General features: G+C 50.1%; 2 protein-coding genes across 5 annotated transcripts in view; one reads left to right on the forward strand and one right to left on the reverse strand.

Annotated features, from left to right (window-relative positions):
• Positions 1-73: 73 nt before the first annotated feature.
• LOC144159392 (uncharacterized) lies at positions 74-4,600 on the reverse strand. Of its 4 annotated transcripts, none has more exons than XM_077690847.1 (10): positions 4,240-4,600; positions 4,042-4,156; positions 3,897-3,948; positions 3,671-3,742; positions 3,423-3,578; positions 2,958-3,045; positions 2,312-2,438; positions 1,646-1,887; positions 1,514-1,553; positions 74-1,145 (listed from the first exon to the last, which is right to left on the reverse strand). In XM_077690847.1, the coding sequence occupies exons 1-10, from the start codon at positions 4,375-4,377 to the stop codon at positions 304-306; spliced, it is 1,872 nt and encodes a 623-aa protein (XP_077546973.1). In that variant the 5' UTR covers positions 4,378-4,600; the 3' UTR covers positions 74-303. The 4 variants fall into 4 exon arrangements, with proteins under 4 accessions (XP_077546973.1, XP_077546972.1, XP_077546971.1 ...); XM_077690846.1 differs by having other exon boundaries at positions 4,042-4,162; XM_077690845.1 differs by having other exon boundaries at positions 4,042-4,174.
• Positions 4,601-4,629: 29 nt separating this feature from the next.
• Positions 4,630-12,594, forward strand: part of Abcd1 (ATP binding cassette subfamily D) — a 106,765-nt gene continuing 98,800 nt past the window's right edge. Inside the window, exon 1 of the mRNA XM_077690844.1 lies at positions 4,630-5,919. Coding sequence (XP_077546970.1) covers positions 4,885-5,919 — 1,035 coding nt within the window. The 5' untranslated portion in view covers positions 4,630-4,884. The remainder of the gene's footprint in view (positions 5,920-12,594) is intronic.

The following is a 12,594-nucleotide window of genomic DNA, read 5'->3' on the forward strand; positions in this document are numbered from 1 at the left end:
GAGTTTGTGCTGGCAAGATGCTGACGTCATCTCAAGGTGTGTCATCACTAAGTAACGTTGGCTACCTGTTTCGTGTTACTCTTTAACTCTACAAATCTAATTCCTCCAGACGTGATCTTTTTAATACAGAGGCCGTGAAGGCACATGTAGCTCCTTTATAACTTCAGTCATGACAGAAAAGAAACAATGTCTGGTGAAGGTGTTTTTATATACACAGTAACACTCAATATGCCCACTCCGAGTGGAATGTTCATCACAAGAAAAAGTAGAAACGCACTGAATGTTTAGCAGTGCCGGTTCCACTCACACATCATCACACATTGTGCCAACCGTGGCAACTTGTGGCTGCGCCTGACAAGCTTTGTCGGCCTTGGGCACATCACAGCGGCACGTCACTGCAGCTGGCTTGCACGAAGCAGCAGCACTTTGAAGCTCGTCTAACCCGGCTGTTTGAGGACGTCCGCCGTTGGTGATAGCTGTGGATTCGTTGTCGAGAAGAGGCGTGCCATGCGATTCCTCTTCCACCAGTTGCATGCCGTCTGTGCTCTCTTTTGACTCGTGTTTAATGGGAATGTCCCCTTGGCCGCCTCCTGGTGTGAACTGCGACTTAACCTCGACCACTTTTCTCGTTTCTTGAAAATCCATTGGCACGTGGTCTTCCATTGGCTCTGGTCGGCTTCTCGGAGGAGCCGGCTCTGCGCCACAAGCCGCAGACGACTGCCGCAGCCTCCTCAGCGAGTCCCAGTCAGGCCTCTGCTCCGTGCTTGAGACAGAACTTTCGCGCGCACTCCGGTCCGAGTTTCGTCGGTCGTGGAACTCTCCAACGGAGCTGGTGGCACTGCTCCAGTTCAGCTCGGTGCTACGACCGCTTTCCTTGCTGGCAGTTGTGTCGCTGTACGAGAAGTACACTTGTAGCTCTTCGTCGAAAGTCCGGTAGGGTCGCCTGGAACTTGGGTACTTTCGTGCGGGAAAGTTGGCATCGTCGTCGGCTTCTTCGAAAGCGGACATGATTGAGAAGCGGTCAGCCGGCTTGAACTCGATCTGTGCCTTTATCTCCTCCATGAGTAGCCGTTGGTGATGCCGTTGTAGCTCAACGACCCAAGCGCTCTGGTAGAAGCTCTCCAGGTTGCGAGATTCCATTACGGCTGCGCAAAGAATAGTGTCCTTTCGAGACTTAGCAGACTTGCTGCAGCACCTCAGATTTTGAAACGGAAGGCGAGACAAGCAAGTGCTGACTTGCTGCAGTAGCAGTGCAGCTACTTATTAGACATTCCAAGATAAAATTGCTACTGCAGAATGTTAACGATTTCAGCTAACTGTGCCACATTAACCTTAAAAAGAAAAAAAACATTTAGAAGAAGGCTTGTTATTTGGAAGCCATACATGGTGTAGGAGGCTTTCCGGGCTTTTAACCCTGATTGTGGCTGCAATTTCTATTACAACACAACCAAGATACACAGGGTACTCTGTGGTATTTTTGGTACTCTGTGGACATTGCTGGCAAAGTACTCACTTGGATGTTCCACGGAAGTGCCCGTCGTTTCCTTGCTGACCTAAAAGATAACAAGTTTTGCTTCTAAAATAATGTTCCGTTACCTTCCCTGGGTTATGTAAGTATTGGAATGAAAGAAAGCAGATGTCTGACCTGCGACCTGCTGGAGGGAGACCGGCTTTCAGATGGCGGCGGGGGATGCGGTCTTGGAGTTGGGGTTTCGCAGATGACGACTCGCCGAGCACTTGGCTTTGGAGTTTGGCCAGGAGCGGGAACAGCACTCATTTGCTGACTCGACTGGGGAGCTGTTGCGTCTTTCACGGCAGTTCGCGGTGGCAGCAAACTGGGCACCTTCCTCCAGGTTGCCGGCGTGTCTTCACTGCCGGTTGGAGAGCCTGTAAGGAAATGCACGTGACTAGGGTTTTCAGTAACATCCAATCAAAATTTTCGCTTTCACACTCGGATTTAAGACACCAAGGCTGCAACACGGACTACGGAGTGCACGGCAGTGGGGGACTCTGGATTCATTTTTAAGACCTGCGTATTTTTAACGTGCTTCAACCGTCGTTTACGTGCCTACTACTGTACCTGATCTCTTTCACAAACACGCCACTACAGCTGGTAAAAACAATTTCTGAAAGATAAATGACAATTTAGTGTGGACTGCGGCGGTGTTCATATAGCAAGTACAAAAAGCTAAAGTCAGCATAACGTGACTGATTTAGGCCCACAAATCTGCCTAGCATACCCGGGGAATGCGTGGAATGGTTATAACTTTGTCTTTTTATTTGAAGTTTCCTCGCTATTTTTTTTACATACCTCTATACGAAACTGGAGTGCCGGGTGTGAACGATGAACAAGATGCCACATCCCCGCTTCTTAGACTCCAAGGCGGTTTCAGTAGTGGGTTTTCTTTACCCGTCCACCTCACTGATGGGGTCTCGGGCTGCCGGAAGAGAACGGCGTAAAAAATAACAGCAGGGCAAGCTTTCGGCTTGATGTTCCGTGATTACACAAGTTGCTGCAGTCTATTTCAAACTGTATTTCTTGTTCTTAAGCCCTTGCTGCCACTTGGACTAGCTCATCTGAGAGTTTGTTGATAATAAAGTAGTACAAAGCATAATAGGATGGGCTTCAGTGTTGCAAAGCTCTTTTGCATCAATGTTAAGTGGGTGCTTGCTTTTTGGTAATATCGCATCGCAGCATAGCCGCGGAAAAGGAACAGCAATACATTTTCGTCATAAATTTGTCACTGACGACACTTGTTGGCTGATACGACATAAACTAGTATGCAGAATAATTTTTCTTTTAGTTTGGGCGCTACAATTATTTGGCGTGCATTACTCTTTTAGTCACTGAAAGTAGTGGTTAGCATAATTAGAGAATGCATTGTGTGCCTTATTACAAGAATATTTTAACGAAAACAGTATTGGCTCAAACATCATTTTGCATCCTGTATACTTACGTCGGGAGACGAAGATGGCATTGGATCTTCGTCAGCTTCAACTTCTGGCTGATGAAACGTCTTGTCTGGAATGTTGGGCTTGCTGTAACTGGAGACAGACTAGTGAGTAGCACTGCAGATAAGAACTGCAGCTGCATGTTATTTTGAACTGTCAGCATACAAAATTATAACGCAGTAACCTTGCAAGTATGAGCACACATCTACACGTCCTTAAAAATGTACCTGCTTTTAAAATACTTCTAAAAATGTGCTGCTATTCCGGCACTTAGGAAACAATGGTTATGTCAGTAGAAATGAATGGGCAAATTCAAGCTGTGGCGTTTTTGGACGCTGGACTTAAATTTTCCTGACTCATCGAACCAAGCAGGTAGTTCTCACTTGATTAAATAAAAACAAAAAGACAAAAATAACAAATCACAGGTACATTAGATGGCAGAAAATAAAACTGGACATCATGTGTGATACCGTGGCGTCTCCCTGAAGTTCGCCGCGCAGTGCAGAGGCTCGACTGCATTTTCTTCTACAGGAAAGTCGACGCCAGGGATCAATCCTTCTGCGTCGTAATCTGGAATGTTGAGGGGCTTCTGGCTCTCCTGGTAGTTCACTTCAAGCCACTCCTGACTGAAAGAGGGAAATATGAAGACCACCTCGGAATGTGCCTGACAATGGTTTTTGTGCTAAAAAATAATAAATACAATTGTTTGCTCGCGTACTTGTAGTAGCCGCCTTGGCTCATTGGTATTTGATTTACTTCTGCCACGCCGGGGCACGGATCTTCTGCGTTCCTGTTAAAAAGACACAAAGGAAAGTTACGTAATGAATTAAAGCACGAAATTAAATGATCTCGATTTGGGAATTACAGATTCGTAGCTGCAAACAGTTAATTTGTTTAGACTGAAGGTTCCCTCGTAGGTATTTTTTAAGAAAAATGATGCATACTCGTTAGCAGAAGCCATCGTGCCCGTCGACGCGGGAGCATCGTCGCGTTGTCCTGTAAACACGCAGACACGTTGCATGTTTGGCGTTATCAGCACTCAAAACACATTACTGCGGGCTTCGAAAGCCTGTCTAAGTGCATACTCACCGCTTGTAGACAAGGCAGCACGCTTGGACATCAAGTCGATGAGTTGCAAATCCTTCCCGCCCTGAACTTCTGGCCAAGTTTTCGTTTTGTGCTCGCCAATACTCGTCTGCAGGCGCTGTTTCTTAAAAAAGTCCTGCATGTCAAGTCACTATTAACGAGTGTGGATAATGATCGTGTGGATAATGATAGTGGTCTTACCTGCTGGACCCTTCCTTTATACTTTCGCTGCACGCGCGACCTAGCACCCCCAGTCCAATTCATTGCTTGTCGTCTGCTCGAAAACGCGGAAAAAAGCGCGGCTCCCAGGATGCAGCAGCGGTGCGCTGCGATACACATAGATTAACGGTGTGATGCATTTATATGTATACAAAACAACAAAACATGTCAAATTTAGTTTTATTAACAGCTTAAATTTGTTGGGGGGGAGGCAATTTTTGATTCCGAATTTATTTGTATTTTTGAGGCGCTAGCGATGCTGCAGCGAAGCTACTTTTTGTGTCGGAGGAAGGTCGCCCGCTGCGGAGCCATGAGTGGTGAAGCGGCGCAGCGGTGCGCGAAGTTGCCAGGTCGGTTAGGCGAGGCAGGCAGGCGTCTGTTGTTTCAGCATTCCCGTACTCAGCGCACTCGCCGCGCGCTGTGCATTCCTCTCGGTCCGGCGCAGCGCAGCGGTGTCCGCCAAGTGCTCGACCGGGCAAGTCGCGAACTCGGGAGGGGAGGCTGACCGAGTGATCGCCTGCTCTTCGAGGGAATGGCGTTTCCCATCTCGGTTCCGAAACAGGGCTCTTATTCGTGAACCACGGAGGGCGCGACGCTGCGCGCAGCGGCAGCGTACGTAGCGGCATCATGACCAACACGCTCTCCAAGCTGATCGAGAAGTTCTCCGAGACCCATGGAGTGCCCCGGGAACGCATCACCCGGGGCCTCGCCGCCGGGATCTTCGCGGCGTACGTCATTCGCGTTGGATACCCGCTGGTTTCGAACGTGGCCGAGACGCTCAAGAAGAAAGCCCGGGCTGCGCAGGACCGCATTTCGACCACAAGCCCGGAGAAGACGCGGCTCGACGTCGGCCTGGACAGCGTGACCGACCTCGCATTGGCCGCTGTCACTCCCGACACCTCGGCGGTTAGCGAGCCGAGCAAGGCGGGCGCGCTCACCGCGCTGAAGGCGTTCCCCGCCTTCAACCGGACGTTTCTTCTTCAGCTCTTGAAGCTGCTGCGTATCATGATCCCGGGCGTGCGGACTATCGAGTGCGCGCTCCTACTCCTGCACACGCTTTCGCTGGTGTCGCGGACGTTCCTCTCGGTGTACGTCGCGCGCCTCGAGGGCCAAGTGGTCAAGTACATCGTGCGCAAGGACATGACCCGCTTCGCGCTGCAGTTGTCCAAGTGGCTGCTAGTGGCGATACCGGCCACCTTCGTGAACAGCCTGATCCGCTTCCTCGAGAGCCAGCTGGCGCTCGCCTTCCGGACGCGGCTGGTTCGGTACGCGTACGGGCTGTACTTCAAGAACCAGACGTACTACCGCGTCAGCAACCTGGACGGCCGGCTGGAGAACGCGGACCACTGCCTCACCGAGGACATCACCACCTTCAGCCAGTCCGTGGCCCACCTGTACTCGCACATCACCAAGCCCATGCTGGACGTCGTGGTCATCACGTTCACCTTGTACCGCATGGCGCACGAGATGGGCGCCTACGGAGTGCCGGCCCCCGCCGTTGCCTTCTGCGCCGTGTGTGTGACTGCGCTCATCCTGCGCAAGATGACGCCGCGCTTCGGGAAGATGGTCGCCGAAGAGGCCCGCCGCAAAGGCTACCTGCGCTTTGTGCACTCCAGGCTTATCGCTAACGCCGAGGAGATCGCCTTCTACGGCGGTCACAAGGTACGTTGCCCCCCGCGCGTTTCTCATTTCTTCCGGGTAACGATTCATTCATTCCGGTCGAAGGCGTGCGCCGCGGCGTTTATTATGCGCTCTCTGTCCGAGCGGTTGTTTTGAATGAGCGAATATCGCCTTCCCAAGTCGCCGCAAAGTTTTTCTGAATTACGCTCTGACGAAGAAAGAGCCTGTCGCTATGCTGTCGTGGCGATCGACGTTTTTGGTTTTTGTATCGTCTGCGCAGTTTATTAACTACGCCGGCCAGTTTCGCTGCTCGCGTCTTGTTTTGTCGCGATCGACATGTCATCTGTTACCACTCTCTGATAAAACAGCTCTACCCTTTCATAGCTCTGACGGAATCGCTGTTATCATATATTCGCATGTGCATAGAGCGCCGATAAACAGAAAACGGTGAGTTTCGCGTCAGGGTCGGGTGCAATGTCCAACTAGTCTTCCTGAAGAGCTTCGACGTTGATGCTCGCTTGTTTTTCAAGCGTCCCCAAACGCCCCTCGGGCGAGATTCACCGCAGAGATAGCGGGAGGACCTCTTTCTCTCTCCACTTTTTGTTTGCTTTGTTTTGAGGTTAGACGTTCCGTTCGCGTCGTCTGCTGCCTCCCGTGTTGCCCTTGGTCGTTGCTTGCGCTTGCGGGGAGTGCGAACCGTGCTCGGCAGACGACGCTGCGTCAGCAATTTTTGTGCAAATATAAGCGAGCCCCGCCGCCTATAATTATTTTCCTGGAACACGCGTCAAATGGGTGAATGCGTTCTGAATTTGGAAACGTGGCGGGCCGGCCTTGCGGGAGAAATGGAAATCGCGGCTGGAGGTTACGCAGGCCGTCGTATCGATTCGCGCGTCGTCGGCGTTTCTGGGGCGATTATATCGTGAGTGGGGGAGAACACGCAACTACCTCCGGGCTTTCGTTGTTACCGTGTTTGTGGGTCACGGGGAAGCCGGCCACGCGGTGCTAGGGTGAAAACGTACAGTCGATGAAACGAGCTTGTCCAGATCTATGACAGCGATTTCTAGTTCATCTGGAGAGTGCTGCGGATACTCTTGAAGCAAGTGTTGGTGACTGGAGGTGTCTTCGTAGACTTCAGAACGGTCGCTAATTTTCGCTATATTATTTCAAGCGAAGGGCGGAAGTACAGAACGCCGTGACTACCCACCGTGTTGTGTTGCTGGCTCGAGGACGCGGGTTCGATTCCCAGCCGCCGCTTGCTGGCTCGAGGACGCGGGTTCGATTCCCAGCCGCCGCGGCGGCTTTTCAGCTGGAGGCGATAAGCGAAAACGCCCGTGCGTCGAGATTTCAGCGCACGTTAAAGACTCGCAGGCTGTTATCCACTACGGCGCACTTCATAGTTCGGGCGGAGCTTCGGCGCGTAAAGCACCCGAAATGTGAAATTTTGACGGCGAAAGCGTTTTCATGTACCCGTTGATATTGCCACGGAGCAGAGGACGGCGCAAGGTTCTTTTTGTAAGTAAAGCTTACTGGAGCCAGCTTGTGCCTCGCAATGAACTGTAAGAAAAGCACAAGTGTCGAAAACCAGTCAACAAAGTGGCGTGCGTAGTTGAACGCCGGCGAATGAGTGCAGCGGTGTTTGCTTTGCATGCATGCATTTACCTTGGAGCATGCCTTTCCAGCTAGCACCATATCCAATTAGATCGACAAGGTTGTAGACCAAACGGTTATGACAATCTTTCCATATCAAACAAGACTGTCCGGCGGAGGTAAGGGCGCTCCGCTTGAAACATGGGATAGGATATACTGGGTCATGCACTGGTAGAACAGAACGAAACCGAAGGCGCAACGCGTACTCGTAAAACCTGCTTTTGTGTCCCTTAGACTATATATAGACGTGATCGTTTTCCTTCACGAACGGCTCGTCATCAGTGAAATGGTTGACTGCCTGCGGCTAAGTATAGTGGCTGCACGCTCTGCTTCGCGCGATGTATTTCTGGTTGCGTTTGCCAAATGTGTCTTGCCTAATGATTTTGGGACTGTTCTACCCATGTTAGGGAGAGAGAGAGTACAACTTTATTGAGTTGCCTGCAGAAGTAAGCACTTCCTCCACCGTACCTTCCTATGGCAGCTAATACAGGTAGGTGTGCGCGCTTTCACACCGCCTCGCGGAGTGGGAATTCGCCCACCGGGCAGAATTTTACCGACGGCTTCTGGCCACGCTGCTCGGTTAGGCGGACCTGGGGACGCCACGTTTAAAAAGAAAATGAACGCTTTTTTGCTGTCTTGGTTGCTAAAATTAATTGCAAGAAAAAAAAGTACGCCATCTTGCCCTGCGAGGCTGGATGTTCCAGCGCAGGTGCTGTAAACCACTACACATGCTGATGGGGTTGGGTATGGAATGTTCGTCGTTGTCTCTGCGGGCTTGTCGTTTGCACTCGGCATCCCTGGCGGCAAATGCTGGGTCCTGACGCATGCACTCGGTGTCTTGGGCGAGAACTGCACGCAGGGTCCTGCCTAGCCCGACGCATGCGCTAGCCCTCGAATGACGTCACCCACCCTCCTCTTTTCGAGAGCAGCTGCAAAACTTCGCTGGCGCCTTATGGTCCATCATCCGGTTTCGGTGCTTCTCTTGTGGTTTTTTCTTTACACAAATAACTGAGCTCTATGCTACACGCCTGGTTAGCCTAATTCATGCGCTCGGCGTCTTGGGCGAGAACGGCTGGGTCCTGCCTTCGTTTTTTTTTTTTTTTTTTTTTTAACGTCACGAAATTTTCCGACCAACGAGAGGCTCAGTTTCGGTGTAAAGACGGACGCACCGCGCAGACGACAATGCTTGTCAGTGATCGGGGCTGTCACGTCCGCAACTATTATAACTAGTACTTGAACTACAACAGGAAGGTTCGCGTAAGGCATTTTATTTATTGATTGGAGCCTTGCGGAATTGCAGCACGCTGAGATTTTTTGCGCTCCCAGTGAGTCCGTAGGATTATGTACGGCTGTTAGCGTTCTCCCGTTGAGCGCCGATAGAAGGAGAGAATAATCATCTTAGTTGCCAAAAGCTATTGGGAGGAGTCTTCAGTCCGAGACTCGTCTTGACAGCTCTTCCAGCTACAACAGCCCTGAACACCAGTGGGTGGTGATCGTCGAGGCCGGAGCCATTGTCAGTGCTGTCTCTGAAGGCCAGGACGTAAGAACAATGCAAGGGATTACGGGAGGGCAGTGGATCGCAGAATCCGAATGGCGTGCTTCCGGATTGCTCGCTGCGGTAGTTTCGATGGAGGCGATATTCAAGCAGGTTATGGCGCAAACCGCCGCAAGCGCGCAGGGAAGCGACTTAGGTTTCGTAAATTATTCCGAAGCCCCCCTTCGGCTTTTCATGCACGTGCATCCTTGACGAGGGTCGAGTCTCGTGGAAACAAGCTCGTGCTAGTAATAATAGGGACTCGTTTGATCACTTCAGTCTGGAGCACCTTTACGCGATTGAGTAACTATGTGTGCTTCGCGTAACCAGGAATGATCTCGGCAGGCTCATCTTTTATAAGTTCTTACATAAGCAATCGAAGACAATGTCCGCCCCGGCGCCGTAGCCGGTTGGAAACTCTTAATCATCGAAGCGTAACGCGGTTACGTTGCCGTTGCTATGTCCGTTATTCTGGTAAAAAAATGTGGTGCAGTTGGTGCTTTTTCTTTACTCTGCTCCTCACTCTTCGTCTGTCCCCGTTTTTAAATTACAGCAACTTTAACAGCGAAGCCGTTTAGCAAATAGTTATTTTTTGTGCCCGCAGTTAATAGCAAAAAAAAAAAAAAAAAAGACCGAGCGCACGGGAGCGCGTGCCTGGTGACGACCACCGGCAGTTAAAAAAAACAGAAAATGCCGAGCGCTCGTGTGTGCGTGCCTCGCGGTGATTGCCCAGCGTCCCCGCCGCACGTTTGCGAAGCCAAGCATAGCCAAGCCAAGAGAGATTTCCCAAGATTGGCCAAAACAAACCTAACTCCAGCGTTCGCCGTAATCGTGGCAACACTTGCTCGGGACGCGAAAGAGACGTCCCAACGTACGTCCCTCCAAGGTGATGTCCAATGATTATCACTTCCAAAAAAATGGAGGCAGCGAAGAAGCAAATCGGCTGCAATCGTGAACTTAAGCCGTTGTGGTGGTCGTGAAGGTTGGAGCTTCCTTTATTTTTGGAGGGACTGGTGTGACGGAAGCTGCACTTGCGCTATGTTATATACTAGATTTCGGCGCCCGTTATAGACTTCCCGAATGGGTGCTGGGCGCCCGAAACCTCGTGCACTTGGGTGACGTTTTCGTTTCCGGAAGTTTTTTTTACCCGTCGTAACAACGCTAAAGGGAAGCCAAAACGGAAGCGCTCCTCGTGGTTATTTCAATCAACAAGTCGGAATATTACAATCCACTAAAAAGAAGTATCTATGGTTCGTGCTGGCGCGCAATTCGCCCCTTCAAACAATGCACACTTGACATGTGCCGGGGTTTGGGACTAAAGAAACTGCTCAGGTCGCTTGCAGAAAGTCGAGTCATTCGTTGACGCGCGATATTTGCGTCTGACCGGTTTAGTATTCGCTATTCTTTTATGCAAGACGATTCGTCGTATCCTCAGACAATTCTAAACAGCTCTAGTGAACAACAGCGGCGTTCACCGCAGTAAAGCGCCACCAAGCGGAAAATCCAAGGGCCTTGTAACGATCGTCGACGCTTATTGGCGGTGAGCTCGACCACGGGCGGCGCTGCGACGCGCGCCTCTGTGACGTCAGCTTAGGGATTCTCGCGTATGTCGTTTGCTTCACTCGGGCTCGCTCTCCCCGCTATTTCTTTGCGCTCAGTTGACGTCTGATGCTTGTGCGCGCCAGATATTGCGAGTGCGTAACTTTTTATCATAACAATAGACTTGAAATCACATAAACTAGCTCAGGGCGCGAGTTTAAGTATGCTTTTGGATACCGCTACGGAAGAAATATTGCCAGCGGGGCCCCATTCTTTGCGAAGCCGCTCTTGTGCGGAGCGCGAAGAGTCGGAGCTAGGCGTCAGCTTCTGTACTGAGCAATCTTTCTAACAAAGAAAACAGCCAGGTGCTAGTAACCGACAACAACGAAAATCAAGACCAAAACAAATTCCAGGCCTTTGGGGCTGTCGGTTTTGGCAGAAGGCATTGCGATTCCTGGTAATCATATGTAAAGTAGAACAGTTTTTGCAACCTTGCCGAACGCTCGAAAGTGTTGCATCACATCACTTTACGTTGTCATGGCATGAAAGTATGCCGACATGCGCTATGACACGCAAAAAATGTAAATTTAGTTCCAAATAACCTTATGTATGTACAGGCGCGTGCTGGCTTCATACCAGGTTTCCAACCAGTATGGAGATTTATTGATCAAAACAAGTCATGTCTACGGTAAAGATACAGTAGCACTATGCTTGTTCACACCTGGTGGGCTATTTTTGTACATTTCCCGCAGCCATATCTTCCCAATATTCAGATATGCGTTATACGAAAACTGCACTCAAGATGATGTGGAAGAGGAGGAGTAGGAGGAGAGGGAAACTTTATTTAACTTTAAAATCGAGCTGAATAGTGGGCTGGGTTATCAGTCCAGGACAAGAGAGTAGGAGTAATTCTCTTCAATCCATCGGACGTCATTCCGAGTAGACCAAGATTTATTTTTTACACCTGGAAGGGTTGCAAAACGATAAAGCGCTGCTAGGAAATATTCATCGGTTTCGATTCTTGTAATATATGCACGTATGCTATTCATTGTGTTTGTTAGCGTGTATATCGAGCCTTCAACACCGTAATCATGTCATAATTGGTCGGGTTGAGAGTCAGTTTGTTATGATAACGATGGTTACGAGAGAAATTCGGAGCACAAAAGCTGCCTTCGAGTACTCTGGTCAACGTTTCCTGGGGCGCGATCGCGGTGGCGTAGCACAAACCTCTTTGTATTTGCATGTGAATAGGCAACGCACGCTGCGGATATGCATCTTCTCGCGCGCATTCATAACGAAAGCCAATTTGTGAAAAAGGGAATGTATGCATACAGCATTAGGAAAATATACGCACAATCTTCGTGAGCCCAACAAACATTCCCAAACCTACTAATAAGACATTTGTGATGGTACAGAAAAACTAATGCGTTGGGAACACTTCATAAGAGCATCTCAAAAACAATTCAGGGAAGCCTATGCATTTCGAATACTTATCGAGGAGCTCTGAGCACTGAACCCCGCGAATAAGCAAGGAAGGACGAGTTATAAACGATCTTCTGACCGAGGCTCTCAAGAAGGTTGGATACAGACTGAAGTTATTCAGATGTGTCAGAAGCTGGCAAAAATAACTGAATTACTAGAAACACGCTTTTTGATGCCCTAAAGCATCAAAGCGGGCGATTTCTAGCGCAGGCACTGCTGCCCCTAACAAGCGGAGTGTAGCAGACGACAGCGGCGCGAGTCCCTAAGCCGACGTCAGAGCCAGGGGGCGCCACTCAAACATCTCATCGCCAATTGAGGCGCTGACTAACGACACATTGCGGCCGTTACGATTAGTGCTGTTCAACAACTCGCCAATTTACTGTTATCGAGTGCCACAATCCACAACTCATGCGAGAGAATTTCGCAAGCACCTAATGTGCTTAGGATTACACAGTGGTCTGTCTGCACGCGCGTCCACAATGCAGCTGTTCGTACCTGTGGCCTTCAGCTACCTT

Source organism: Haemaphysalis longicornis, unplaced genomic scaffold, assembly GCF_048455015.1.
Source record: "Haemaphysalis longicornis isolate Haplotype H1 unplaced genomic scaffold, Haemaphysalis longicornis Haplotype H1 scaffold_10, whole genome shotgun sequence".
NCBI classification, from domain to species: domain Eukaryota; kingdom Metazoa; phylum Arthropoda; class Arachnida; order Ixodida; family Ixodidae; genus Haemaphysalis; species Haemaphysalis longicornis.

Bases quoted from the DNA above. Each gene is read 5' to 3' on its own strand.
- LOC144159392 (XM_077690845.1), bottom strand. From the start codon at position 4,377: ATGTGTATCGCAGCGCACCGCTGCTGCATCCTGGGAGCCGCGCTTTTT. The intron at 2,439-2,957 runs GTAAGTATACAG...CTCTTCCGGCAG, and splicing joins TGCCATCTTCGTCTCCCGAC to CCCGAGACCCCATCAGTGAG. The intron at 1,554-1,645 runs GTCAGACATCTG...GTTATCTTTTAG, and splicing joins CTCCCTCCAGCAGGTCGCAG to GTCAGCAAGGAAACGACGGG.